The sequence below is a fragment of the Coturnix japonica genome, chromosome 13 (genome assembly GCF_001577835.2).
Source record: "Coturnix japonica isolate 7356 chromosome 13, Coturnix japonica 2.1, whole genome shotgun sequence".
Lineage (NCBI taxonomy): Eukaryota > Metazoa > Chordata > Aves > Galliformes > Phasianidae > Coturnix > Coturnix japonica.
The window spans coordinates 13571680-13599098 of record NC_029528.1 but is presented as its reverse complement, the minus strand read 5'-3'; the positions used below and the strand labels follow the sequence as shown (position 1 = coordinate 13599098).

Here is a 27419-nt window from a genome sequence, read left to right as displayed (position 1 = left end):
TTTGCAAGCTCAAGGCAAGGATCAAATCTGTTCTTTGGAAACTACCAAAAAAAATGCTGAAGGCTGGTAAATATGCAGTAGCCTCAATGCTTAATGCTTCCTGAATACCAGTTTGTCATTGTTAGTTACTAAGGGGGAGAAGTCCTGACCCTTTGGGCTGATCTCCTTCAGTCACAGCACCCAACGGGATGCTCAGCTCAGATCAGCCTCCCATCTCCTCATCCCAAATGACACAGCCCAATCCTGAGGGCCCCAGCGCCTGGAGAAGGCAAAGTCCTGCACTGACAGCATTGAAGGAAGGGCAGTCAGGGTGAGAAGCAGAGCAGGCCTGAGATTTACCTAAAAACAAATCCTGCTTTATGAAGTCACAGCCATGGAGATGAGCATCCAGCTCAACTCACGTGCTTTGCCAACAAGTTTCCTTTTGCTTTCCCCACATTACAGTGATCAACCACCTGCATTGCTAAGGTCTGTCCTGCATGGTCCTCTGCTCAGGTACATGGGGAACTTCTTTATCTACAGAACTCTCTCAAGTTATTTCTGGAACAGGGCCTTCCAGAGATGATTTTGATCAGTAATTCACTTATTTGAAACATAAGATGCAAAATTTCCATCATCTTTGCATGGGAGATATTTTCCTTTGATCTTTCTTTAAGGCTTTGCAAGGCAAGCAAAGCAATTGCATGAACTGCGCCCTCTGAGCCCCAGAAACATCTCAGTGGGAACCCTGCTGATGCTAGAGGTGGGCAGAAGCAGTGTCCATTTGGAAACGTGCTACTCCTTTGAAAGAAATCTCTTCAACTCCTCTTAACTTGGAAAGACCTGGTTTTACTTAACGAGTTTAACTGATTTGTTGCTAACAAACGCCTTCTCCATTTAAGATCATTTCTGCAGGGTGGCCCCCACCTGGAAGCACACAGCAGAACCTGCCAGCACTGTCCTAGAGGTGAAATAAATGGCTTTAGGGCTCCAGCTTAGCACTGCCTGTCACACCAGCTCAGCACCCACTAACAGAAGCACTGAGCACACACTTGGTGCTCCCAGTCCCCCTGTAATACCCTGCTGCCACCACACCTCCTTTCTGCTGGAGCCTGGGAAGATGTCATCACTGCCTGCTCCCTCTTGCAAGCAGTGGGGCTGGCAGGTTGGCTTCAACATATCGCCCCCGATGCAGACCCAAGCCTGCTATCTCAGGACAACAGGCTACGCACGCGTTTCTGCTGAGTTATCAACCCTGCTCTGCCTGCAAAACCCATCAGCCATAAAGAGAGCCATAAAAATCACCCAGCCTGGGCTGCTCAGCCTCAGCACTCCTCCAGCACAGCCAGCACCGCACACCCGCTAACAGCCCAAAGTTTGCTTTCCCCAAAAGTTATTTCCAAGCTCTATTATCTCTCCTGCTTATACCACACTCCCTCTATTACTGAGAGATCTCCAAGTAATTTATAAGCCCACAAGCTCCCACGCTAACGGGGCAGTAAATCACATTCACGCACTGTGTCGCCTACTGTTGGAGGGCAGCGGCATGGGAGCAGCGGGCAGCACGGCGCGGGAACATCACTAAAACCCTAAATCCCATGTCCAGAAGGGCTGTAAACCACGTTTTAGGAATCTGAGAGGCTGCAAATAGAAACCCCACTGAAAGAAAAAAAATCAATAGGCTTTTTCTTCCTATTTTTCATTTTCATAGTTCATAGAGCAGCCCTCAGAGCTGCTTGTCTGGGCTCCGTCTGCTGAGGCCGGTCCTTGGATGGGACGAGGCACTTATGGCAGCCATGTGCTCCTCTGAGTCCGGCTCCTCCTGAGGCACATCGGGACGTCTCATTCAGAGCAGGGCAGTGCTGTTCTGAACGAGCCGGGCATTTGTTTTGTAAGGGTACTGGGAGGATTCCAGTCTGCGTCTCACCTCGCTGTGTTTTCCCCATCCGACTCAAAATACAAGCACACAAAAGAGGGTTTTCTTTTTAAAAAGCTCAACCAAAGGAGGAGGATGTTTTTGGCTATTTTCCTCAAGGAAAGAGGTTGCCCATCTAATAATCCCTAAATGGGCAGTGGGTTGTTGAGTTTTCATCCGCGCCTCCGAGCCTCATTCCCTCTGCCAGGTTGCTGGTTTTCTTTTCCACAGAGTTGCAAAACCCCTGAATAACAAGGTTTGTGCATGGAAGTGCTGACACAAACCTTAACTACAGCATCCTGAACATGATACCAGAATAAGGACGCTCCCTGTGTGGCCCAGCCTATGGATAAATAAAGCATTTCAGCAGCCAGCGCCGACAGATCATAAACCTCCACGAGCATAAATACCAACAACAACCCAAAAAGATTAGAGGGCTTAGGGGCGAGCCAGGCTGGGATGATTTAGAGTTGGGGTGGAAGGGTCATTATTTCTGAAGAGGTGGGGGTAAGTGGGCCAAAGAAATCAATAAGCCATTGCGCTGCCTGGAAGGAAGGGCTGTGCTCATTGTGATGTCCCTTGGGCAGGCTCATGCTACTCTCTGGGTGCGACTTACTCTGATGAACAGACATGGGCAATGCCAAGCTCCATCCCCATCTGCTTCAGAGCTGACCAGTTGCATCAGAGGTGGAGGCAGCCCCATGACAGTGGAGGTGGCCCCATGAAGAGTCAGCCATAGGACTTCTGCTTGCTACAGTGAGGGCAAACACAGTGCTTTGCAGCCATGTTCCCAGACCCATGGCTGCTAATCACAGATTTCAAAGGCTGCAAGTTATTCCCATCTTGCCTTTTCCCTCTCCTCATTCAGCCAAAGTCTTGGATCTTTTTCCCCTCCTGTTTTCTTTGTAGTGAACTGAGCAGCAGTGAATGACTTTGGATTAAGAGCCTTAGCAGAAGGGAACTAAGCCCATGTACTAACGTAACAAATATATAAGGTACCAATTAATACCTACTCGTACCCAACATACCAACGTACCTGTGAGCCACCTTGGGGACAGGGCACAGCAGGATGCTCTGGGATCCCATGGATGTTAGTGGTGCCAGAACTCATGCGCAGTAATCCCATCTTGCAGGCACACACACAGGTGCAAACACTATGGATCTTCATTCCCAGAGACCCAGAGAATGGAGCCAGTTCCTGGTGTGGGGGGAGAAGTACAGGAACCTGCTCCGATACCTCCCAGTGAGCCAGTCACCTCCTCCACTGCCTTTGCAATGATATTTAAAGAAAATTCTCTCTCTATCACTTAATAAAATAGCTGGAAACCTGACCAGGTCATGTCAGGCTTACTGGAGTTAATGGGTTTCAATTTTACTTGAGACCTTGAGAGTTCTCAAAATCAGTAATTTCATCTTCCCTCCAGAAATGAATTCCTCAATGGTTACACTGCAAAAATATTCCCAGAATGGACAATTCTGCTGTTAATGTACTAAAGCCCACATGAAAAAAAGTCTATATCAGATAATTATTGAGCCTTATCAAAAGCACGGCATAAACCATGTGTTGAATTTAATCCAAACCAAACTGTCAATCTGCCTTCGGGATCAGATATAACAAACATGTGAGCCTAGGGCCAGAAATGAAAGCACAGTTTGTTTTCTAATACAAGATTTGTACTGATCTGTATTAGCCACACTCCTGCAAGGAAATCTTGACACTGCAAATGCCAGACAAATAGGATTTCTTATCTTTCTGCTTTGTTGAGCTGGGGAAAAAGTTTTGTTTGTTTCTAATTAATCTTTCATTGCAGGTTTCCTGTTTGCAGGGAACAATTCTCAACAGTTTCTGAAAATAAATCCTTTCTAAAACTTCTTAAATAAAGGGGAAAGAAAATCCAAAAGAGCCATTGCAATCATTAGGCATCTCCCAAAGTGTGGGCATCCCCCTGCAAGGGAGCTGCAGGCAGAGCTCCACGGGGACCAGCACACAGGCAATGCAGAGATGCCAGCAGCTCCCATGGTGCTGGGGATGCCCATGGGATGCAGTGGATTTGCTTAGCAGAGGAAGGACCCGCTTCTGGACCTGGGCTTACCACATTGCTTTGTACACGCCGTCATGGTGTGAAGAAATGCCCAGAAAGAAATGAGAAGTGCAGAAGTAAACTCCATGTACTTGTTTGCTAAACATTCCAGCAGCAATTCAACTCCCATTATCTACTATTTCTATACAAACAGCACAGGAAGAACTCCCCAGCCTCCCTGGCAGGCCATTTCCATCTATTGCTTCCCCTGCACGTCCCAGGGACACAGCAGCAAAGGCATTGCTGTGGACACAGCCCACACCTCCCACCCAGCCACAGCCCTGCAGTGTCAGTGCACAGATGCTCACACCCCATCCCACACCGCCTGTTATACAGCATAAAAGCCCAACACTGAGTTTTCCATGGAATTCTAGGCAAAGTTTCCAAAAGAACTGACCATTCCCTGTGATAAAAGCACCGTGTGTACACAGCACAGCACACTATTCCTATAAAAGGCCCCACAGCCAGGCCCACCAGTTCTCCTATTGATTGCTGGGGGCTGCTCACTGCTCTGATCTCAGCTGGTCGGAAGTCTCAGCAATCGCTGTGAGGTCACGACCACGGGGTCAGAAACCAGCACTGCATACATCATAATTTATTTCCCAGGCAATCGATACCCAACTCTGCTGTGCAACGCTGCACTGCAGCGTCACATCCAGGGGCTGATGCAGCACTGGAACCCCAAGGCCTAGCAGCCTCAGGGGTCAAACCCAGCACACACGCACACCTTGGTATTCAGCAAGCTCCTACGGTTTGAGGTTAATTCTGTTTTGCTGCAGAAGGGTGGCTCAGTGTATTCCAAAAGATACAGCAGCTTTTCAACAAGCTGTCCCTGCAAGTGGTGCCAAAGACAGCATTTTAGAAGGGAAGACAGGGAATGAGAATGTGCAGGAGGAGAAACAGGAGCTGGGAGGAAGAAGAGGTGCTGGAAGCACCTTGCAAGCTGCTATCAACTAATTGCTCAGGCATCTGTGCAGATGCAACCTGCAGCTCCCTGGGAGCTACACCAAATTCAGATTCAGATCTCAATGCGCTGTTACAGAACATTACCAGGAGGCTGACAGGGTACAACAGGGTACATTGCATCCCCTTTGCTCCCCTTCAGTGCCATCCCTGGCTGCTTGCTGGACCCAGCCCTTCCAAACCACACATTCAGCCAAAGCCAACAGACAAAAGTGCTGCACTTTCACCTGCTGCAGTTTGCCCCTCTGTTTCCAAGCACCCCAGGGGATCTTAGGGCAAAACACTCTCCCATCAGCTCAGCCCAAGGGCTCCAATGCAGTGAAATCAGAGCAACACCAAGCACAGAGGAGCTATTCCCAGAGGATGCTGCTATCACACCTGAAGGAAACAGGCCAACACCTTAAGGCAGAGCAATGCATTCCTTATGGGGTACCTTCTACCCTCACTGCTGCTGATGTTCACCGAGCAGCCCGGTGCTGCACCTGGGGAGGATGCATTTCCACTGCCCGTCTGAGCTTGAAACCCAGCGGCTGCTTGAGCACAACAGGAGGGAGCTGCCCAGGGGCGGCTGCTGCGATCCGGCCCCGTGCTGTGGGAGGCCGAGGGGAGGGGGCACAGCCCGGCAGCCCCCGGCAGGGATCGGCACGTCCGCTCCCACCCACCGCAGACACCGGCGCGGCGAGGAGCTCTCACAAAAGAAAGTACGCAGACCATGACAGGCTAAGCCTCCTCCTTCCTCTCTCTGTTCTCCTTTCTTCTCTCTTCATGCTATGGCGAGGCTGCTGAATGCCAATAAGAAAATACTTTGGCAGACTCAGACGGTCTTTTCTATGTTGTTTTTTTGTGTTTTTTTTTTTTCTCACTTCCCCTCCAGCTACTTCGCTGGATGCTAATCCCTCCATCGGCATTTCAGACACCAGCGAACAGGAGACACGCCAGGTAGGCAGGGCTGCACCATTCCTGCTTGTGCCTGCTGCTATGGCCCAGACGGACCTAGATACAGAAGCTCAGGGATGGGACAAAAAACAGTCAAGAAGAAAAAGATACAGGCACCGGGCTAAAGCCCTGTGCTCCCCATAGCAGAGCAGGGAGATGCAGGGCACAGGGAGGGCTCCACACTGCCCTACCCCTTGAGGCACAGAACCATGCAGATGCCCACAGAGGTTGCATGCCTGGTGGTCCTCGGGGCTGGTGTCCGCCCTCCCATGTTCCTTTATTCCTTTTTAAAATCTCAGAGTTCCCTGAACTTCTTTTTCACCTGCTCTTATCACAACTGATATCAAAAGCGTCCGTATCTGGAAGGACTCAAAGCAAAAGCAGATAGCGCTGACAGGAGGAGGGAAGGGCACGCAGCAGGGTCTTTCCCAGCTCCTGAGGAAAGGAAGAAACCCACAGCAATGCCCCAAAGATCCAGGGATGTGGGTTGTGGATGCAGAGGAGTGACTTTCAGCCCCAAGGGAGCCTTTCTCTCCAGGTCCACTTGCTCAGCTGGATCACATACAGCTGCAGAAACAGCCAGTGCCCACACTGGTGCTATAGCTTATGGCAACATAAACTATTCCGGGTGCTGCCCATGTGCTGGTATTGCTGCAGCCAAGCTCTGACAAAACCAGGAGGGCCTGGGCAGTGCCACCCTTTACTCCTATCACTCTTATCTGCCCAAGTTGCTGTATGAGCACATAACAAGGAGATTTTAAGCAGGCATCCCTCCAAATCCCAGCATCATTCACCTCCATCCAGCCTTGTCCATGCCAGCTGCAATAAAGAAGGCGAAACTCAAAGTAAATATGGCCATCACGGCGTGTCCTGCTATCTCGGATGGGGAGCTCTGATCCCACACCTACTACATCCTGCCCACCTCTGCCATGACCAAGCCCATCCTTCCTCCCTGAAGCACCCCACGTATCTCTGAGCTCTGAAACTTCAATATGAGCTCCAACACATGGGTTTGCAGGTTAAGGCATCCGAGCAGCAGCTCTGCTTTGCTGCCCATTGCCACAACAGAAAAGTCCTGGTTTACCAAAGTTCACATATGTGTTTTTGCCTCTCTGGACAGGAATCTATAAGACTGAGGCCTCTGCCTCTCCAAAGGCAATGCAGCGTGGCAGGATGGTGGGTGCTGTAGATGACAGTGATGGCCCCAATCCCAGCAGGGCAAAGATGGCAGCCCTGAGCCTCACCTCACCTGGGCCACCCATCACAGGACACAGGGCCCAGGCTGCTGAACATGTGGAAACAGCATTTATCTATGTCCCAATTTACACAGCCCTGAATAGTGGTTGCCCAGAGCTGCACAGGAGCTTCAGAGAAATGGTTACTATTGGAGTGGTGCAGCCATCTCCCTCTTACACAACAGCAGATGTGAAAACAGCACTGTGCTGCCGCATGCGCTGCTCTGACCTCCTGTTTGCTTCTGGATCAGATTCCCAAGCTGGATCCTAATCCACAAGAGGCATCAGAGTGAGGGGCTAGGCCCTGCCAGGCCCCCTCTGTGAGCCAGGCAGACATGCACCATGCTGAAGGGCACGGTGAGGGGCAGGAGAGCTAAACTGAAGAGCGCTGAGGGGCAGTGATAGCAGGAGAGGCCACAGTGCAGCAAAGTGGGTCTAAAGGGAAACCTGCATAAACAGCTTAACCTCCCCAGTGTCCCCAAAGAGACTCCCCCTCCCTACTGCCTGGGACTGCTTTCAGGGCACAGCAACACCAGGCAGCAGAGGAGCTGCTGGGAAGCAGACAAGATGGGAACGTGGCCGCAGGGATGGAGCAGGAGCCGCAAAGGGATGCTTACAGCTGTGCCAGGAGCTCAACTCTGCACCATGCATCCCTCATGGGATGTGTCACCCAACAATGGCACCCTGCAGAAACCTGGCTCCTCCATAAACCCAAACCCACTGCCAAACCCTGCACCAGGGGATGCTGTACTGTGAAGGAGCCTCTGCCCCATACCACTCCTGCAGCAGAAGCTTATCACAGGACCCAGGGCACACTGCAGGTGCATCACCTTCACACACAGAGCCCCAGGTCCCTGCACAGGCGCGCAACCAATGCCACCAATGGGACAGCGACAGCAGCAGGAGGCAAAAATTGGCCTTAGGATATAATCCATCCACTCTGAGAATATAATCCGCCCCTAAACCTCCCCAACACCGCGCAGAGCCTTTTTAAGCAAAACCAAACAACTTCCTTTAGCCTAAATAAATATTAAACCGAAGCGATGCATTAATTTACTCCGGTTCACCAAAGGCTAACTCCTACCCAAACTGATCATTATGAAAGAAATCCTATAATCCCTCGCTCCCATTCAGGCTCAAAACATGTAATCCCGTGAATAAATCCAGAAAGAAAGTGTAACAGAATGGGCAATAAAAACTTACGGCGCTCACATCTTTTCATCTGCCATTAACACTGCAGACCCCCATGTGGCCCTGCTGGATGGCTGAGCCCTGACACAGCGCATCCCACACTGTGCTACGAGACAGAGAGTTGTGCTTCTAATAGCACCACAGCACGGACTTGTTCTTTCCCTTTTCTTTCTTTCTTTCTTTCTTTTTTTTTTATATTATTTTATTGCTTTGGAAGCCCGCGAGCTCCAACTGTATAAATGCCAATAACTTCCCAAGTTTTAAGGCTGCTGAAGTAAGAGATCAGATTTTAGCAAGTGCTTTCCAGGCAGCAGGCCAAAACTTTTTCTGATTCACTAAAAGCACCGAAGGGAGGGGGAGAGGGAGGGGGCCGGGGTTGATTAACTTCAGTTACCACACAATCACAGAAAAATGTCTCCCGCTGCAGCGGGTGCCATCGCAGCCGGGATTCCTCAGGTCCAGGAATAAAACAACAACAACAAAACGTACCGGAGAGCTGTGATTTACAGCTGCGGTCTGAGCGACGCAGGGGCTGCGCTGGTGGTTCACCCGGGGGAGTCGTGATTTTTCAGAAGGGATGAGGGGAAGAATAAGTAGATGCATTCGGAGGAGGGGAGCAGAGGATGGGGTTGTTGGGTTGGGCCTGACCGTAGGGACGCAGCCCCTCACAAGGCACTGACAGCACCACCCCTGGCTGCAGAGCACCAGCAGGTGCAGCAGGGCCAACACAGGGTTGGGTGGCACTGAGCAGGCAGCAGGGCTGTGGCACCTGCTGTGCCCGTCTACACTGGGGTCCCGCACAGACACATACGTCACTGGGGGGTCCCACAGACACAGCAATAGGGATCCCCCTGGATGTGGCACTGGGGGATTGTGGCAGTGGAAGCCCCGACCCACGGTGCCCCACCAGCAGCTGCCTTCTGCCCAGGCAGGATCAAAGGCAGCAGCAGGCTTGGACGCCTTCCTCCAGAATAAAAGGGAGGGAGCACGCAGCCTCCTCCTGGCTTAGGCACGCCGTGTTTTGCAAAGTATCGTTTTTTGGGAGTTAAATCCCTATAAAATAAAGAAAAAAACCACCAAAACAAAACCAAACCAGGAGCAGGAGAACGTCTGCAGCTCCAATACAAGTGCATCCCTCCGCACCCAGCACAGCGCTGCCTCCCGGACCCCGCGGGCGGAGCAACCGGACCGGGATCCGCGCAACCGGAGGGCGAAGCTCAGCGCGGAGGTGCGGGGAGAGCCGGGGTCAGAACCGCCTTTGTTACTTTATCTCTTTTAAACAACCAAAAAGCGAAAGAGGACAAGAAAAGGACAACCTACCTGTACCTGAAAGCACAGCAGCAGGAAATGTAAACATCTGGAGAGGAGAAAGAAAAAAAAAAAAGGCAACAAAAGATCAGACGATGCGGTGCAATGCTTACGGTCGCGTTTGGGTTTGGGGTTTTTTTTTATGCTATATATTTTTTTCTCGCTTTGTTTTTCTTTGCGATTATTTAAGCGGCGCAGATCGGCGCTGCGCTCAACGAAGGGACTCCGGCTCCCCCGCTCCCACCTGGCTGCAGGCAAAAACGCAACCGGAGCCTCCGAGATGAAAGTTTCCCAAATAGAACCAAGAAAAACAAGAATTAAAAAAAATGATAATAATTAAAAAGAAAGGGGTAATAATAATAATTAAAAAAAAAAAAAAAGCAGAAGGAAAAAAAAAAAATACGTATATATGCCATAATCCTTACAGGCAAGTGCAGGCGGAGAGCAGTGAATACATCGCTGGGCGAGGAGTGTTGCTCAGTGCTGCCCGTAGCGCCGTGCAGTCCCCCGGCGCTGAGCTGACATGGGCGCGCTCCGATCGCCGCGCTCCGTTCCGCACCGCTCCGCGCTGCTCCGCGCCCCGGGAAGTTGTGGTCCCGCCCGCCGTGCCTGCGCCGAGTGACTCGCTTAGGCATCAGCTCTCCTCTCCCCCTGTCTCTCCTCCTCCTCCTCCTCTCCCTCTCTCTCTCCGCCTTTGGGGGGGATGAAGGTGCTTATTGTCAGTAACTTCCGATCATCAGCCCCGTGCCCCCCCCCCCCCCCCCGAAGGCCCCGCGCCCGGCACTGCGCTCCGCGGCCGCGCAGCGGGAGGGGGCAGGAGGCGGAGAAATGAGAAAGGAAAAAAAAAAAGGAAAAAAAAAGGAAAAATAAAAAAAAAAAAAAAAAAAAAAAAAAAGAAAAAAAAAAAGAGAGAGAGAAAGACACGGCGATAACCACAACGGCCCGGGGGCCAGCGGGGCCGCGCCCCCCGCCCAGCAATGAGGGCAGCCCGGGGGGAGGATTAAGGGGGGACGGGGGGTTTCTTACCTCGGGCGGGCGGAGCGCGGCGCGTCCCGAAGAGCCCCGGGCGGGCGGGCGGCAGCGTCGCCCCCGCTGCCCTCGGTGCGGCTCCCCCCGGGCTGCAGCCCCCGCATCTCCCCCGCTCCCGGCCGGGTCCCGCTGCCGGCTGAGCCCCGCGCATCGCTCGCCCCGCGGCCGCGCTGCATCCCGCTCCGCTCCGCACGGCTCGCCTGCCCTCCAGCGGCCGCTCCGCCGCACCGCAGCCGGCACCACACGCCCTCCTCGCCTTTCTGAGCTCTTATTCTATATACAAACACGCTCCTGGTTGCTTTTCTTTTCTTTTCTTTTTTTTTTTTTCTACGGAATAAATGAAAATAATCACACTTTGGGATCTCGCGGTGAGTGCCTGCCTGCCTCAGAGAGCTCGTTTCGAGCAGACAAAGAGCCGGGAACTGCAAACCTCCGGCATATTCCGAGTCTCAGAAGAGAGCCTAACGTCAGTTAACACCTTATTAAGTGAGAACATAACCATAGCTCATAACCGCCAGCTTTCCAAACACTCGAGTAACAGTGCACGTCAGCACACACACCCATGGGGACAGCCCGCTCCCTGCAGCATCTTCAGAGATGCCCTTCAGAGCACAGCACCGCACAGTGCTGTCCCACCTGTAGCTCAGTGAATAAGTCTGAAAGCAACGACAGAGCTTCTTCAGCATCCTCCCAAGTTAGCCAGGAAAATATTCCCTGCTTGCTCTTTAACAACAGTTGAGCCTCAACACACTGCCTTGCACCCCCATCAGGTATTTCTTCCCCACTCTCACTCTACTGAAGGCACAAGCATGGCCCTGTTAACTCAATGGGAAATGCAGAGCCCGGTACAGGGAACAGTTCATGGGATGCCGCCCTAGAGCTGCTGGGGTGGCCCTGAGCCCCATAAGTTGGGTAGCATAGCACAGCACAGGCTGAGCCCCCCCCAAAAGCATTGAGCTCTGTCTGCACCGCCCTGCAGCACCACAGTGCTGTCACTGAGCTGAGTGTTTGTAAAAGTGAAATTCACTCCTTCCTTCTGGACCACAAAAACCCCAAATCGCTCACATGCGGCACAACGCAGCTCCCCTCCCTGCCCTGCCTTTCTGAGGGTGAGCAGCCACATGTGGGCAGAGGGGATTTAGCACAGCTCATGACCCAGCAGGAAGGGATGCAAAGAGGGACCTCACCTTTGCTGCCAGCAGCTCCCCACAGGGCTTCACCAGGTTGGGCAAAGTGGTGATGCTGGAGCCTCATAACTCTGGGTGCCAAAGCCAAAGTGCCAGGGGGGCACAGAGAGAAGTGACCCCCATCCCACGGACCCCTCATGCACTGAGAGCTGCCAGGAGCACAGGGCTGGAGGTGGCAGGGAGCACACAGCGGGATTTGGGTTTAAAAGCTGAAGATATTCCAGTTAAAATCAGAAATGGGGTGTTTACTTCAAGAAGATCCACGTTTTGTGCCTTAGGAGTGTGACAAATCTTCCTTCAGTCTTATGATCCCAATGGAGAATAACACAGCGCATCCCTGGCAAGCAGCCCTGCACAGAGAACAGAAAAGGTGGAAAAAACAAACCACCACTTGGTACAGGGCAAGGAATGAATGCATCACACTGTGTGTATATACACAGACAGAAAGGGCAGCACCCTGCCCCTACCTGCTTCCTTCACAGAAGGCCTCTCTTGGATCCAGTGAGCACCTCAGCTCACTCTGGTGGTTCCAAGGTGCAGATTTGGGCACAGCAGCTCCTGACAGCTCTCATCACTTTACCATGAAGCAGTGCATCCCAATGAGATGAGCCAGGCAATGGGGGGGGGCACAGTGCGAGCTGCTGTTTGCCAGAAGGGCTCAGAATAACCCCAGTGTGCCCAGGAGGACCCGAGCCCAGCACTGTGATGCTCAGTCATCACAGGAGGAAGGCAGGGCACAGCTTCAGCTGAGAGTGAAGACCCAGGGGCCCAAAGCACACGGCCACACACAGGAGCTTTGCACGTGGACACAGACCTATAGGCCTGGAGCGATTCTGGGGGGCAAGAATGGTCAGATCTCTGCAGACATCCCCACACAAACCATGGGAAATTGCAGCCTTTGCACTGCACTAAATCCTAGGGCTTGGCTCCTCGCATTTATATTCCTCCATGGTTTCATTTTTCCCTTAAAAAAAAAAAAAAATCACTAGCTGTTAAGCTTCAAAACTTAATATTTCCTTAACTTGGAGCTTTTCAGCTCAACAGCTCTTAAACATAAACCTCTTTAACAGAGGTCCCCTGAATTAAGCTGTCTCCAGCAAGTCCCCATCTCAAGCCCAGCCCTGGAGCCCCCTCCTCTGGGTGGGGATCCGTCCCTGCTGAACCTCAGGGCAGGGCTGCACATGGAGGTCACACAACCATGCTTGGTGTGTGTCAACCCAGAGCAACACACGCATAATATGGAGCAACCTTGGAGGAGCTCATGGTGGGCTTCAGGACAGAGCAATCAATCAACCCCCTTGGTGGGAACACCTCACAGCCCTGTTACCTCTGCAGCTCTTCACCCCTCACAATAACAGCAACAGGGCAAACTCCAGCATTTCAAACTCCTTTCCATGCTCCTTTACTCTTCCTTTCCTGTTCTTCTGGCTTGGACTTGGATAGCTCATAGGTGCAGTACAAGGGAAGAATGTTTCTGAAGAAAGAAAGGAAGGACCACAAAACTCATCCCAAAACAACCAACCAACCACAGCCCATGCACGCAATTAGGAGCATTAAGCTGTCTCTGCACAGGCATTTATACCATCTTAATTAACACTTAATAGATATTTTTTCATTTACTCATTTCAATCCAAATAAAGCATGGCTCAAATCCTCTCTTAAAAGAGCCACTCGTATGACATGCAACTGACACCAAAGAGCTGATCCAATGGGACACATGGGATTGCTTCCAAAAGCATCGATACAGGCTAAAGGAAAAGCAAAAAGCAGCAGGTACAGCCCAGGATTGCCCCCATTGAGAAGGCATGAGGCCAGCCCTCAGCCCAACCCATTCCCCTGCACCCAGCCATGCAAACTCTGCTCCCCCTTCCATCAGAACACAGTCAGGACTCCGAGCAACCCCTAATGAATACCAGATCACAAAACCTCCAGCCTCACTCAACGCAACGAGCTGTGTGTGCTGCTGCTTGCCAAGACCTACTGCCCATTAGACCGAGCCAGGGAATAAAGGCACTCCATTGAACGCTGAGCTCCAAACCACCAAATTCATTTGCAGCTTCGGTTATGACATTTCCCAAGTAGGATCCAGTCTTCCTTTGGGGCAACGCTAAGAGGAATCTATATCTGCTTGTTCCGCAGGGAACAAGGGAAGGGAAAGCTGGGAGAGGTTGGCTGCCAGTCAGTAACGGTCTGTTGGAAGGACAGGACATGGCCTGGGGCATTTGGTAGAATTACCAGAGGAGGGGAGGACACAGTGCTCCAACACGAACACTGCCCCGAGGGATCGTCTGGGTGGCGAAGAGCCCAGAACCACCACCCATCCCAGCCTTGTTTTCCATTACCTCAGCCCACACACGCTCCCTTCCAGGCTCCTACCAGCCATGCCGGTGTTGGGCCTCCCCAAAGGCTGCAACTGGTGCTGGTGAAGCCAAACCCTGTGCCAGTCACATCTCTCCAGCTCTGAGACTCTCCATGCTCCACTTTGGCTATTTAATTTTACAGGACCAAACAGAAACCCAAGAGAGAGTTAAGGAAAACAAATCCACTTTTCTTGAGCAATGCAAGGAAGACAAATCAAGACCTGAAATTGAGAGATGCTGTTTTGCTGCAGGACAGCATCCTTCTTACCATCACTTCCTCTCAAGTCGAATGCCCAGGCTTGGAGATATCCAGTCTGGAGAGAGAACAGACATGGGGACCAGCTGCAGCCAGCAGCATTGGTTGGGGCACAGGAGGCACTGGCACTGCTGCATGGGTACCAAGATCTGCTCTGCCAGGGTAGGGACAAGAAAACACATCATTCTTTTCTTGCTGCATCTCTGCATTCTCAAACAGGCCGCCCTCCAAGGACCAGAGCCATGCAGGCTCTCATAGTGCAAAACACCAATTTCCACCAAAACATGAATTTTACTGCAATTACGTTTTAAGGGCAACACGCTGTAGTCAAGAAGCAGGCCAAGTCTGGTTTGGGGATGGATGGAGCACAGCCACGCAGCAACAAGCCAGATGGGGCACGGGCAGCACATAGCCACCAATTGCTGTTCACTGCTGGAGCTGCAAAACTATTAACTGGTTAAAAAAAGAAAGAAACAAACAGAATAAGCCAACTTATAAGCTCATTACAATTACCATTTTTATGCTATGATGCAGATAGATGCCTCATGGTAGCCTGATGATTTGGCATTACGCTGTACTTTGGCTATAGTATGGGTACACACCTCCCCATTAGAACCACCCATACAAGCCCCACCATCACCCTGCCATCATGTTGTCAAACGTGGCAACGACCCGCTTTAGGCAGTGACTTGTAGACACACAACACACACCCTGGGTCTTCTCTTTAAGGCTTCATACTCAGAATATTTCATTGCCTGGACAACCTCACACTCACATTACTGCACCATTTCCACATCCCAGGCAAAATGGAGGGCAGTTTTCCTAACCTGAGCCCATCGATTCTATTTCACTAAGGAAATTTGCACTCACTCATAGATACGACAGCACCTGTTGACATAACCCCACAGGAAGACACATTTCAAACCCTCACACTTCCATTCCATATGCTGCTCTTTAAGGGAAGCTTAAATGCAACCTCTGACACTGGATCTGCACTGTCACTCCCCTACCATGCTTTATTTTCTCCAAGGGGAAACGTTTGATTCTAGAGAGTTGCACTGGATTCCATCACATCCATCATCTCCACTAGAGTCCAACTTGTTTTAGCAGCGAACTTGTTAAATAAATAAAATTGTAACATTTCCACATATTAAAAAGCACATTCCACTTTCAGAACAACTCCAGCAGCCTCTATGGGTGATGCCATGACCAGCAAGCACAAGACATGGTGGGCTTTTCGGTTTCATCTGGTACAAAGGAAACCAAAGTTTCCTTCTAAACAACTTTGCACATCCTTCATGCAGGTAAAAACAAACCCTCCAACCTCCAACAAGCTGCTTCAGCGCCTTCCAGGTCTCAAGACTTGTGCTGAGAAAAAGAGGAAAGTCAGTTGCATTAACTCACACACATCAAGGGTTAAATCAAGTTTAATTGTTACAACTGTTTCAACATTTATTAGCGTTGTTTTGGTCTTCATAGCATTACTGCAGTTACTACACAGAGAGAGCATTCAAGCACCTGAAGCAATACAGCATTTAGACAAGAGCTTTGAGAACAAGTTCAGTGCCAGGTATATCATCCACGCTTGCTTTCCTCCCTTCACATACCACTGACTTCATACCCTGGCATTTGAACCTCATATAGCAACTGAACATAGACCAACGAGTTACTTTAAAATGATCCTTTTAGTATCGCTGCTAGGCAATCAATAAAAATAACATAGCTAATAAGGCTCCATTTCGTCAACCCGGGCATACTGAAGAACAATTACTGCTTAGTAAGCATCGTGTTTACTCTGAGAATTAATTGCCTCCAAAGATCAGTGTAAGAACTGAACATGCTTTGCCCCGTTTAAATAGGAGGATTAAGTTTCAATGTGGACAACCATTATCTGGAGTGCTTCGGAGAATGATCTGAGGAACTGTGATGCAGACTACCTGCCCATCTGAGCTTTTGGGATTTGCAGTCTTCAATCTTCAAAGACCAGAGGATTAACTCTCCGTTATTCCCAGGAATTTCTCCATGGGCCACTGATCCCCCTCATTGTGAGCTCCTTGGGCACATCCTTCAGCATTCAAGCTTACACTCCCCTCCACAAAACCCTTAGCCCAGTCATTGAGACAACCTCAGAGACTGCAGCCCCTCAGAGGAACAGCACTGCCAGCAGTTCCCAAATCAAAAGTATTACATTTTACAAGCAGAGTCACAAACCCTACAAACTTAGCTGTTAGAATGAAACCATAAACCAAAAGGCAATGAAGCGGGTCAGAAACTGAGATGCAGGAAGGGCTGTTGTATGCAATTACATAATTAGTGGTCTCTTCCAGACAAGAATAAAGTCCCGCTTACCACTAAGCCTTCTCACTATAAGCCATTTGCTCAGTAGCTGCGGAGCTCACGGAATTGGGGTATGGCTGTTCTTAAAGCTGACAACATGACCGAGACCGATGTGTAGTTGCTAAAGAGAAGCAGCTCAAATAGTTAGCAGTAGCTCCTACGAGAACTTAAAAGCCCTGTTATCTCCTGGGTTTGGTATGCAGCCTACCCCCAACCCATAAAGAAAGAAACGATAATACTTTATTAAAATACTAAATTTTATTATTTTTTTTTCCACGTACATTTAGTCTTCCCACCATTTCCATTTGTCTGACCACCACCACCACACCACCATGCCTTATCAAAACATTCCATACATACTTAAAATGAAGCTGAGGGTGGAGTCCCGTCTTTTAAAAACTAAACAGGCATTTTGGACAACACATTCTTGGCAAGGTAATCTGGATGACATTTATCAGACACTGTAGGGAAAGCTCTTTCAGCATTTGTAAAAAGAACAGCCAAATAACGGTTACAGAAGTAAGACTGCAGACTTTAACAAACTGTTTAAATGGTTCTCTTACAGAGTCTGTCTCCATTGCCAGAGAGCTTGAATGACCTGGAAGTGTACACAAATGGTTAGAAACTGAAATCTATTTCTTGTTGTGGTTTTTATTTTTCACCCGCTTTGCTATATTGACATTCAATGACCAAAAAAACCCCACATTTCTTTCAGAGGAAACTAAGCTGAAAGCAACACATCGGATCCTTCTGCTAGAAGGCTGTTATTCGCTTCAATCACAATAATAAAAATCCAGTGAAGGTAAGTGAGAGGATGGGTGTGGACCAGCTAGGCAAATATTGGCTGAACTCTGCCTACCCTGGCTAATGTCAGACTCACTCCAGTAGCTGAGGCTAACTGCTTTTAAGCACTCTTTCAAGAACCTATCAATTTGCCTATCAGACACGTTTACTCTGAACCACCGAAGGAAGCAAGAAAGCGTAAGGAATTCTGTCACTGGAAGAGAAGTTTTCAACTTACAGGAATTTCTGTAGGGAAATCTAAGACGCTTTTTAGCCCAGTACAAGTTGAGTAATAACTAATACAGAAGCTTGCTTCCTGATACCACCTTTTGGCTTGCCCTCTTACAAGAGTTCAGTTGACTTTGGGAGAAAACGCGGCGAGAAAGCCATAATCTCAATTGCAAAACAGTTCCCCCTCCCAGACACCCTCCCCAACAAAAGGCTGAGCGGCAGACTGGCCTAGGTGGCCAACTTCAGCAGCAAGGAAAACCACAGCTCATTTCCTTCACCAATACGGTGCCAAAAGGAAAATTCTGTGGGTTCGGTAAGCAAGAGATAATTTACCAACCATATAAAAGCTGGAAAAATGTAATAAAATATTAACTTTCTCATCTTAGCCAACTAAACCCTTAAAACTGTTCCCATTTAATTTGAAGCATTGTTCGTGGTTTGTAACCCTTTGAAAGAGTCCAAAGCTTGTAAAGATTAAGAAGTGGAAAAGAATCCCTAGGTTAGGTTATAAAAGGCTTTGGGTTTTATCAGGTTTCAATAAATCCAGTTACCTTTTGGTCCTCCGTCCTGAAGCAATTCTTAACATAGTTGGCAAATTTGGGCTCCAGCTTCGGAAGGGAACAACCCTATTTTGAAAAAAAGCAAGCTTTATTGGAATGATGCAACGAGCCGCATACGCTCCACAGCTCTGCTGAAGCTTCAACCTTCTGCAACGCAAGTGGAATTTTACTGAACTCACCTTGCAAGGTCCAAAAGCTAAAGGTTTAAGTTTGCTTTTCTATGGCACCCAGGTATTTCTCAAAGCACTGTGCCTGCACTGAAATGCCTGGACAGGCATCTTCACTCATGTCGTCTGGATGATGCCTTACCCCTGCAATCTACTGGTTTCATTTGCTTGCTGATATCTGCTTAATATTTACTAAAGAAAACCTTCTTTATGACATTAATAAAACAATGGAAGCTGTTCTTTAAGCTGTTAACTCACTGGCTGTTACAGCTAAACGCCACACTGCATTTTGCATAGAGATAAACACCATCTTAAAAAACATGAAATCTCAAGGAACCACCCCAGCACCCATCTGTACCAAGAGGTTAACCTGACCTCAAAAACATCTTGTCAGCATCAGGTTCACCACATAAGGATCCGCATGTCTGTCCTGATAGAAGCACCACCCATCCATCCTTGCTCACTCTGCACCCCTCTGTACACTAAAATAATTTTTGCTGCATTTTGCATTAGTGGGACAAAACTGCCTTAAAACTTCAGGAATCTAAACACAAGATAAGCCTAATCCTATCAGCATTCACAGGTTGCTCAGAGAAGGTACAGATACCCCAATGCCTGGAAGCATCCAAGGCCAGGCTGGATGGGGCTTGGAACAACTGCAAAATGGAAGACATCCCTACTCACACACAGCACAAGGTCTGAAACTATCCCAACCATTCCATGATAGTGATTCTCTGGGTGACTTGTCAGCATAAGGAGGAAACAGCTCATCTCAAATCACAAAAAAAAAACTCTCTCCATTTACTGTCATCACTGTAGGTTTCAGCTTTATTCAAAAACAGCTTTCCAAACGTATTGTTCAGTCACCAAAGGACACATGATTTTTATGCAGTTCTAAGTTACTGAAGTAAAAAACCACAGCTGGTGATGTCAGGTCCTCACCTCCAGCTGTTCTAAAGTAAAGGTTTGTCTGCAGTGAACCTACATAGCACACAGGTATTCAGACTTGGCTTATGGGAAAAGAACTGCTGATTCTTACCACACTTTTTACTCAAGCAACTGACAGAGCACTTCTATCCAAACACAGCTTTAATCACAAGCATCTATCTCCCCCTTCTGGAAGTTACAGAGCCTTACATGCCTCTGGATATCAACTCTGTATACTGCTGGAGGACAAAGCAATTCCAAGCATGCTAAGAACTCCTCCTTACTCTAGCTGCCCCAAACACAAGTCATGAATACTATTTTGTACCACTAGAGTAAACATCACCCCAAGTGATTACTGTGCTCCACTTTTATCCTGCAGCCTCACACTCAGTCAGCAAATACAAAACTAATAACTACTACTGGTTAAATATTTTTCCTCACTTTCTCACAAGCAGAGGCTTATTCTAAATCATCTTTCTTTCACTTCTGGGTGTCAATACGAATTTATCAATATACACTGAGTTAAGAGCACAGCAAGCAGTAACATGCAGTTCTCAAAACCATTCTTCTGCTGTTGGAAGTGTTAAAAATAAGGCTGATCACAGTTAACAAACTCACCTTGTCTACGGAGGCTTGCATTTTTGCTTTGATCTCCTCTAACGTCAGAGGAACTTTGGGTGTTTTTGGAGTTAGAGTTTTGTCCTTCTTGGAATCTGGAGTCTGAAAATTATTCATTTTGTTAGAGATCACATACAAAGCTGCATACAGAGTTATGCATAAAACAAGCTTTCTGAAAACAGAAATACTGGGAAACCTACTGTAGAGTTTATCTTCAATACAAGAAGTGGCTAATAATTACCATAATTATCTTGAACTGTTTCTATGCACGTGTCCACACTGCTTTTTCTTCAAGCAGAAACGAAACTGAAACCAGCCCAAACATTCCCTGATTTAGAGCTCCCTCTACAACTACAGCCAAGTTTGATTCACAATTTGGAAAGGCACGCACTGACTGTGCTTTTCAGGTGCCATGCTTGTACCCATCATCCCACTCTAATTTGTGTATTGACCTTCTTTGAGTAGATGCAGAAAAACTACCAGACATCTAACCTTCACAAAGGACAAATACTGAGTTTCATGGGGTATATGAAGCAAGGAAGTAACAGGTTTCTGAAGGCATATGAAGCATGCTAACTTGATGATTAACACATTAAGTTTCTGCTAGGCAAGGAAACCAGCTTCCAGAGCAACACAATCATTTCACTCATTTTTCTTCCACTCACTTTTGTTTTAGATGCTGGTGTGGACGGCTTTGAGTCTTTTCCATTTTGCTTTGCTTTCTGTGCATTTTTTCCTGCTGGCTCCCGGGCAGGCTGCAAAGAAAGTAATCCAAACAATTTGCCATGAAAACACAATACTGCTATGGGTGCTAACAACACTGAAAAGCCTGTGACAAATAAACACTATTTAACCTCAAGTTTTTGCATGAGGTCTCATTCCCCATGTAGTGTTTTCAGTGCCCATTACTTAAGCAGAAATTAGAAACAACAGTGAATTACATATGAAAAGACAGCCTGCTTGCTGCTTCAGCACCACAGAGAACAATTAAGTTTTGCTACAAGGCCATAGACAGGACTATTTTCCTCATTTATATCCTAGACTCTCTAGTATTTTATACAGAAATCTACTCTGGGATTGTGGAAGAGCAATGCCACATGCATATCTATGAACCACATTCCTGTGTTCCTATTTAAACCAAAGGTCCATTTCACTCAGTGATTAGATGACTGGAAAAACCTGATACATTAACTGTTCTGTCCCTAAGAAAGCTGTTATTTTAATACAAATTCAAGCCGATACATACACGTTCAAATAAAGCATTAAATCTCTGCAGCTGTGAAGTTGTTTTGTTTTATTTTTACCACCAGATGGCACTGAAGGGCAGACAACTTTGAACACCGGGCATCTAAACCCCTTCCCATAGGCTCACACATTTTATACCCTTTCTTACCCAAAGTCCTGTCACTACCATCACCTTTATCAGACTGAAACAGCAAGGCATAATCCATGTGTAGGAACAAATATGTGCTTGATGCCCAACACCCATACATAAAGCTACCACAGCCTACTGCACATGGCACACAGGTGGTTAAGAACCACTCAGCACTTGCCACTCCTGGCTGAATAAAGAGCTCTAAGACTGCTCTTCACAGGTGAAAAGGGTCACATGTATTATTCAAAATAACAAATGGACCACTTACTTTCTTCATTGGTGTTTTAATCTCTTCCTCATCATCATCCAAGTCGTCTTCATCACTACAATTAGAAATTTGTCATTCACCATAAACTGTTTTAACAGGTAACATGCTGCTAAGTAAAATACTCTACTTACCAACGGTGCAGTTAAATATACTGCCTTCTACTTCAATGCTCAAGGTGCAAACCTTACAGTTATCAATACTACAATAAGGAAATCCTAAATCTATAGAAAGTTACCAAACTACACAAGGCTGATTTTCCCAACCAAAAATTACATCTTTGAGTAACACTAATTTAAATTATGTTTGGAAATAAATTTAAGCTAATTCTTTTCCTATAGTGAAGGCCAAGAAGCACCTTGCTCACTTAATACCTATAGATACATCACACAACTCATACTCCAAGTGATGCCTCTATTTCAAAACAAAAATACATACTCATCATCATCATCCTCATCTTCATCGTCATCCTCGTCATCTTCTGATAATTTTGCTTTTTTCTTGGAAAAAGAAATAGTATGTTAAGCATCAATACCATATTAAGCCTTAAAAGACAGCAACCTCTTCTTCCATGTAATTTGTGTCCTAAGAACAATTTATCTAAAAAATTAACACACAGAGCTGCCCAATCAAACGCTATGAAACAGCAAGAATGGCCACATCAATCCTTTATGCTATACCAGTGTTTGAACAGTATACTGAAAGAGTTTGAGTTTAAGTGCAGTTACTGCAGTGGTCAAAGTAACCTTTAAATTAGCCCATCCAGCTTTGGAAACAAGCTGTATTTAACAGCACTTTTCTAAGTTAGTACCTGTCAAGACCCATGTACAAAGCAAACCTCTCCAACACTAATTTAATAACTAACTGCTCACTTCCAAGGCAGAATGAATACACTGAAGCAAAACAGAACTATGCAATCTGACTGGGAGTGTACCTGTGGTGTTTTAGCTCCTCCTCCACTTGCTGGTCTCTTTGTAGAAGCATTCACGATTTTTGTATCCTCTTCCTCGTCCTCTGATTCTGGTTCTTCCTCTAATGCTGATAAAATGATGGCAATGTTTAAAACATCCACCTTGTTAACAATAGCATAAGCAAGATGACACCACTCAAGCTCACAGATCCTCAGGCAGCAGTGGGAACTTCCCAATACCGATGCCTCCTTATAAATAGCAGACTGCTTTAGCATCAGTGGCATGCAGGTTTATTACATTGAGTTGTAAAAATCCCTTTGTTTTGCAAATGAATGAATAGTTTTGAACATCAGTAACCAGAGCAATACATACCTACAAGATGCTGACCGCTGACATAAACAGGCCCCGAACCACATTTCAACCTCAAAACAACTGGTGGTGTGATCTCAAATCCACCTAGTGAAACCTAAGGGAGAAAAGCAAAGTGTGTTCAACAGGTAATCCATCCAAATTAAACCAACTACGCCAACATCTGGAGATTAATAACTTAACACACCAACCACACTCTTCAAGCTGAGAGAATATTCCAGAAGCATTTGGAATTAGTTCAGGGTCAAAGTGCAGCAATAGCACTGTTTTTATAACATGGTGATGGTGTATCATAATTAAAACATGCTTTTTAAAGCCAGACCAATCCACAATTGTCTTTGCATGTGGGTGCATCTATATGTGATTGTATAGGACAACATGTAAAATTAGTACAATATATTAGTAAAATGTAGTATTTTTAAAATGTGTAAATTGACTCAAAGCCTGTCAATTGCCTGTGACTACAGCAAGCCAAGGAAAAAAAAAATATATATATATATATAGATTTAGCTTGTATTCACTACATCTGTGAATCCACTAAGCACTATGACAGATCAATACAATTTGGGCAGCCTAAACCCTCTTCTAATATACCCACCTCACCTGAGACCCAATTTGTAATAGACTGTTCCAAGTCCATTTACTTACTGTAGGCTGCACAGACATTTTCAGAGATGCCAGTACTACTTTAGTAGGGTTGCCTTCGTAGTCCAGTGCTTCTGCTTCTACAACATGTAATTCGTCTTTGGCTCCAGGCCCTAATGTAACCTGTGAAGTAAAGAACAGTGCACATCCTAAGAACACTCTTCAGTATCTGAAGTCCTTTAAATTGTGTTTGCAGTTCTGCACACAAAGATTGACATTTGTATCTGCGAATACTAATAGCTGAGTCACACTCCTCCCCAAAACCACCACCTCTCTTCCCATAGCACTCGCTTGTACAGTGTGTGATTCCAGACAATTGGTGTAGTGAACTTATAGACTTATTGCTTTCAAGGAGGAGGGGGTGTCAGTGACAAGTCCAGACAGCACCGTAACAGTCCCATGTGAAGAAGCACACATACATGGCTACAGGAAGATAAAACAGCTGCTATTATTACCAGAGAAACACAGCCTCGATACTTTTCCCTTCCTTTACAGCTACTTCTCTGTCAAGTTCTCACTGCAACACCACACTGTGTTGTTTACTTTAAGTTCAAGGAGAGTTTAAGTCTCAGCGCTGCTGAGTTCAGAGCTTTTCTTTTAGGCACGAGCCTTCTGCATTAACCCACCAAGTACTGAGCGCTGTCATCCTAGTGCATCTCAGACTCAAGTACCTTGATTCCTTACACCACATACAAGACAGGCACGTTCCAATAACTTGAAAATTGTAGCTTGAAGGTAGCAAACAAGTGACAGACATAAACCAGGCCAGAAATTCCAGTTTTCTGAACCTCTGGCATCTGAGTCAGAGTTATATGCAAGTCCTCTGAAAACCAAGAACTTCCTCAAGTACTACAATTATCTCTGAGGCAAGCAAACATGGCTTACTGCATCCCTTCCCAACAGCCATGAGAAGAAAGCTTCTCACTCTTCATGAATTAAGTGTGTAAGCACTTCACAAAGACAGTGGCATGCTCAAGCTTCCATTCCCTATGACATGTGTTTTAAGCAAGTGATCACAATCTAGGCAAAGCACATCAAATGAAGACTAAGAAACAGGATGTAGGCTCCACTACATGAGGCAATGTTTTATCATGTGAATTAGAAGCAGTGATATTGGTGCTCTGATCTCACCTCTCAAATGGATCCGCACTACAATCAGCTGGTGGGACTGCCCACTAGGATGAGAATTTCATTTTAAAGCATGTCCTCCCTGCCCACAGCTACCTACCCCTGCCATCTATACCAGTTCAACCAATATTATAGTAACTAAGATACATTTCTTTACTGAGTGGCTGGCAGGCATCCATTTACATGTCTTGCCTTCTACACCAAAGTTAGACTAAACAATAAGGGGAAGGAGGCAGCAACCACTCCACTAGCTAAGTGAGCCTAAAGATGTAAGTTAACCCTCATACAACTTTCTACCTCTACACACATCAGTGCTCCTCCCCTTTCATTTTCATCCTTCTTTGTCCTCCCTTCCCCTCCCTCCCCAGCACAAATTCAGCCAGAGACTTAAATTACACGTGTCTACCTTTATTCATTTATACTTTCATCCTGAGCACAGACACAGTGTTTACAAGAGTCATGCTTTATCTTCCAGAACCTCCTTACCCTGCTTAATAAGCCATCTCTTCCTTGTAGATTCTTTTAAGAGATGCCAAGCTTAAGACATTACTAACCTGTTATTTCAATCCCCATCATTCTTTTTGGTCATCTTTTTAGTTTAAAAATCATGCTGCTGAATAAGACTTTTTTTCCCCACATGGGAAAAAATGGCCTAAAACTACATTCTGCTAAGCATAGAATCTGCTCCATGCTCAATGAAGACCCCCCCAGTCCATCAGGAGATGCTACAGCTCACTTCTAAAGTGAGAATCTTTAGACAAATCCACACAACTGAAGTATCACCATGTGACAATTCTTACTTTGTTACAGCCATACAGGTATGAGAACCACCTGCATCAACCTTCTCAAAGAACTTCCCTCAAAACAAACTCTAAAGGGCCGACAATTGTGTCTAAATTGCTCGTTGTCAAGTCCAGACTGTAATATCCGTGAAACAAAAGGGTGAAGACGTGACTCACACAACTAATGTTGAAGTGAAAGCATCCTAAGTATCGTTCTGATAAGGCTGTGCATTGAACAACATTAACATCCAAATCTCCTGCAAGGAGCAATTCTCACTTCTAGCTTAATTTTTTCTTTTACATTAAGGTGTAACCTTCATGTTTAAATATAAGTGAAAATGCAGAGGCACCACGACTTCCTTGGCTGGGAGCTACAAACTCATTGCAAGTTAAGTTGCATCACCTTGTATTAGTGATGAGGAAAACAACACAAGCATGCTCAGCCTTGAGCCAAGGCCCCAAAATACTGTGCCCTGCTCAATGCCACAGGCCCCAAAAAGATCCAAGTCCACACATTATTAGCAGTTTGTGGGGAAAAAAGCCCAGAAATTACAACTGGGGAGTATATGAAAGATCCATTTCAAAGTAAAGTTCCTGTGCTCTGCTGCAATGTGCCCTCTATGATTAATCTAAGTCTTCCCCTCCTCGTGCTCCTGGAACAACTGAATATTGCACTCAATGTCAGCTCCAACTCTCGATTCCTTCCAATAAACATTTATTAACTCACTGGACATAGGTTACCATATTCTCAAGCTTGTATTACTTGTAATAGCCCACAAAACATCGGTACTTATTTAAAGATAAATCAGTTCAATGCAGTGAGTTTACACACCACATTGGCCTTCTCACAGCAACCACGCAGCACTACTTGAAAACCCCACCTCAGAACTCGAAAAGTAGGAAAACAAAAGCTACTTACCGTTCTCAAGGACAACTGATGCTCGTTCTCTTCATCATCTACTTTGAACTGATACTCCTTCTCCGCTTTAAGCTCACAGCCTGTAATGAAGAGTGAGCAGACGACAGAGAACGATGAGCCTCATGGCCAACCTCCCCCGTTACTCCATAGCCCCAACGTTTAGGACACATCCACGTTTAGGACACGTGCTGTGTTAGGCCCAGACCTACGGCCGACCACGCGGCCGCTCTGCAGGCCGCTCCCCTCCCGGTGCAGGCCGCATCTCACCCCCCCCCCCCCCACATACTCCATGTGTGCTGCAATGGCCGCAGGTCCCCGCACGCCGCTCCACGTGCTCAGGGTCTGAGGAACAAAAGGGCCGCATCGCCACCACATACGGAGCGGAACCGGATCGGAACCGGAGCGGAACCGGAGCGGCCCAACGCTCAGCGCTGCCCCGCGGCCTCCTCCGCCTCCTCCCACTCCAATGCGGCCCAACGGGAGCCCCCTCAGGCCCAAGGCCCAACCAACCGCCTCCACCGCGCCCTACAGCCCCCAGCACAGCGTGGGGAGCCGATCCCGTTACCGAAGAGGAAGGTCTGCGGGCGCAGCGGCCCCATGCTCTCCATGTCCATAGCGCTGTCCTCCATGTTCTCGGCCTGCTCTCTCGGCTGGATCTGTGCACGATGCGGCGCGGCGGGCGGACAAGCACTAAAGGAAGCCCCGCGCCCGCCCCCCTCCTATATATAGCCCGCGTGTTCTCGCGAGATCCTCGGCCGTGGAGGAGGGTCGTGATTGTGGTTGTGGGTGATGTAAACGGGGCGGATACAAAATGGAGGCGGTGTGTGGGATGTGATGTCACCCCATTCATTTCCAACGTGTCCTTCGTGCTCCTCATCCCTGTGTACATGTTCTAACAGTACCAACCGGTCCCGTTACCAAATCCCGTTAGCAAATCCCGTTACCGAGATGTACAAATGCAG

The 27419-nt window shown here is 47.4% G+C and overlaps 2 protein-coding genes across 3 annotated transcripts in view; both read right to left on the bottom strand.

Moving 5' to 3' along the window:
* The window catches only part of FGF18 (fibroblast growth factor 18), a 62726-nt gene extending 52398 nt beyond the window's left edge, over nucleotides 1–10328 (bottom strand). Inside the window, exons 1-2 of one of the 2 annotated variants that reach the window (XM_015876425.2) lie at nucleotides 10034–10328; nucleotides 9621–9657 (exon numbers count right to left, since the gene is read on the bottom strand). In XM_015876425.2, coding sequence (XP_015731911.1) covers nucleotides 9621–9657; nucleotides 10034–10065 — 69 coding nt within the window. In that variant the 5' untranslated portion in view covers nucleotides 10066–10328. The remainder of the gene's footprint in view (nucleotides 1–9620; nucleotides 9658–10033) is intronic. The other variant, XM_015876426.2, reaches the window with a different exon arrangement.
* A 5538-nt stretch (nucleotides 10329–15866) lies between these two features.
* On the bottom strand, nucleotides 15867–27172 carry NPM1 (nucleophosmin 1). Its single transcript, XM_015876350.2, has 11 exons — nucleotides 27023–27172; nucleotides 26458–26537; nucleotides 23632–23751; nucleotides 22987–23080; nucleotides 22638–22741; nucleotides 22142–22203; nucleotides 21707–21761; nucleotides 20729–20818; nucleotides 20064–20165; nucleotides 18343–18417; nucleotides 15867–17375 (listed from the first exon to the last, which is right to left on the bottom strand). Exons 1-11 carry the CDS (start codon nucleotides 27084–27086, stop codon nucleotides 17337–17339), a joined length of 885 nt encoding a protein of 294 aa, XP_015731836.1. The 5' UTR covers nucleotides 27087–27172; the 3' UTR covers nucleotides 15867–17336.
* Between the last annotated feature and the right edge of the window lie 247 nt (nucleotides 27173–27419).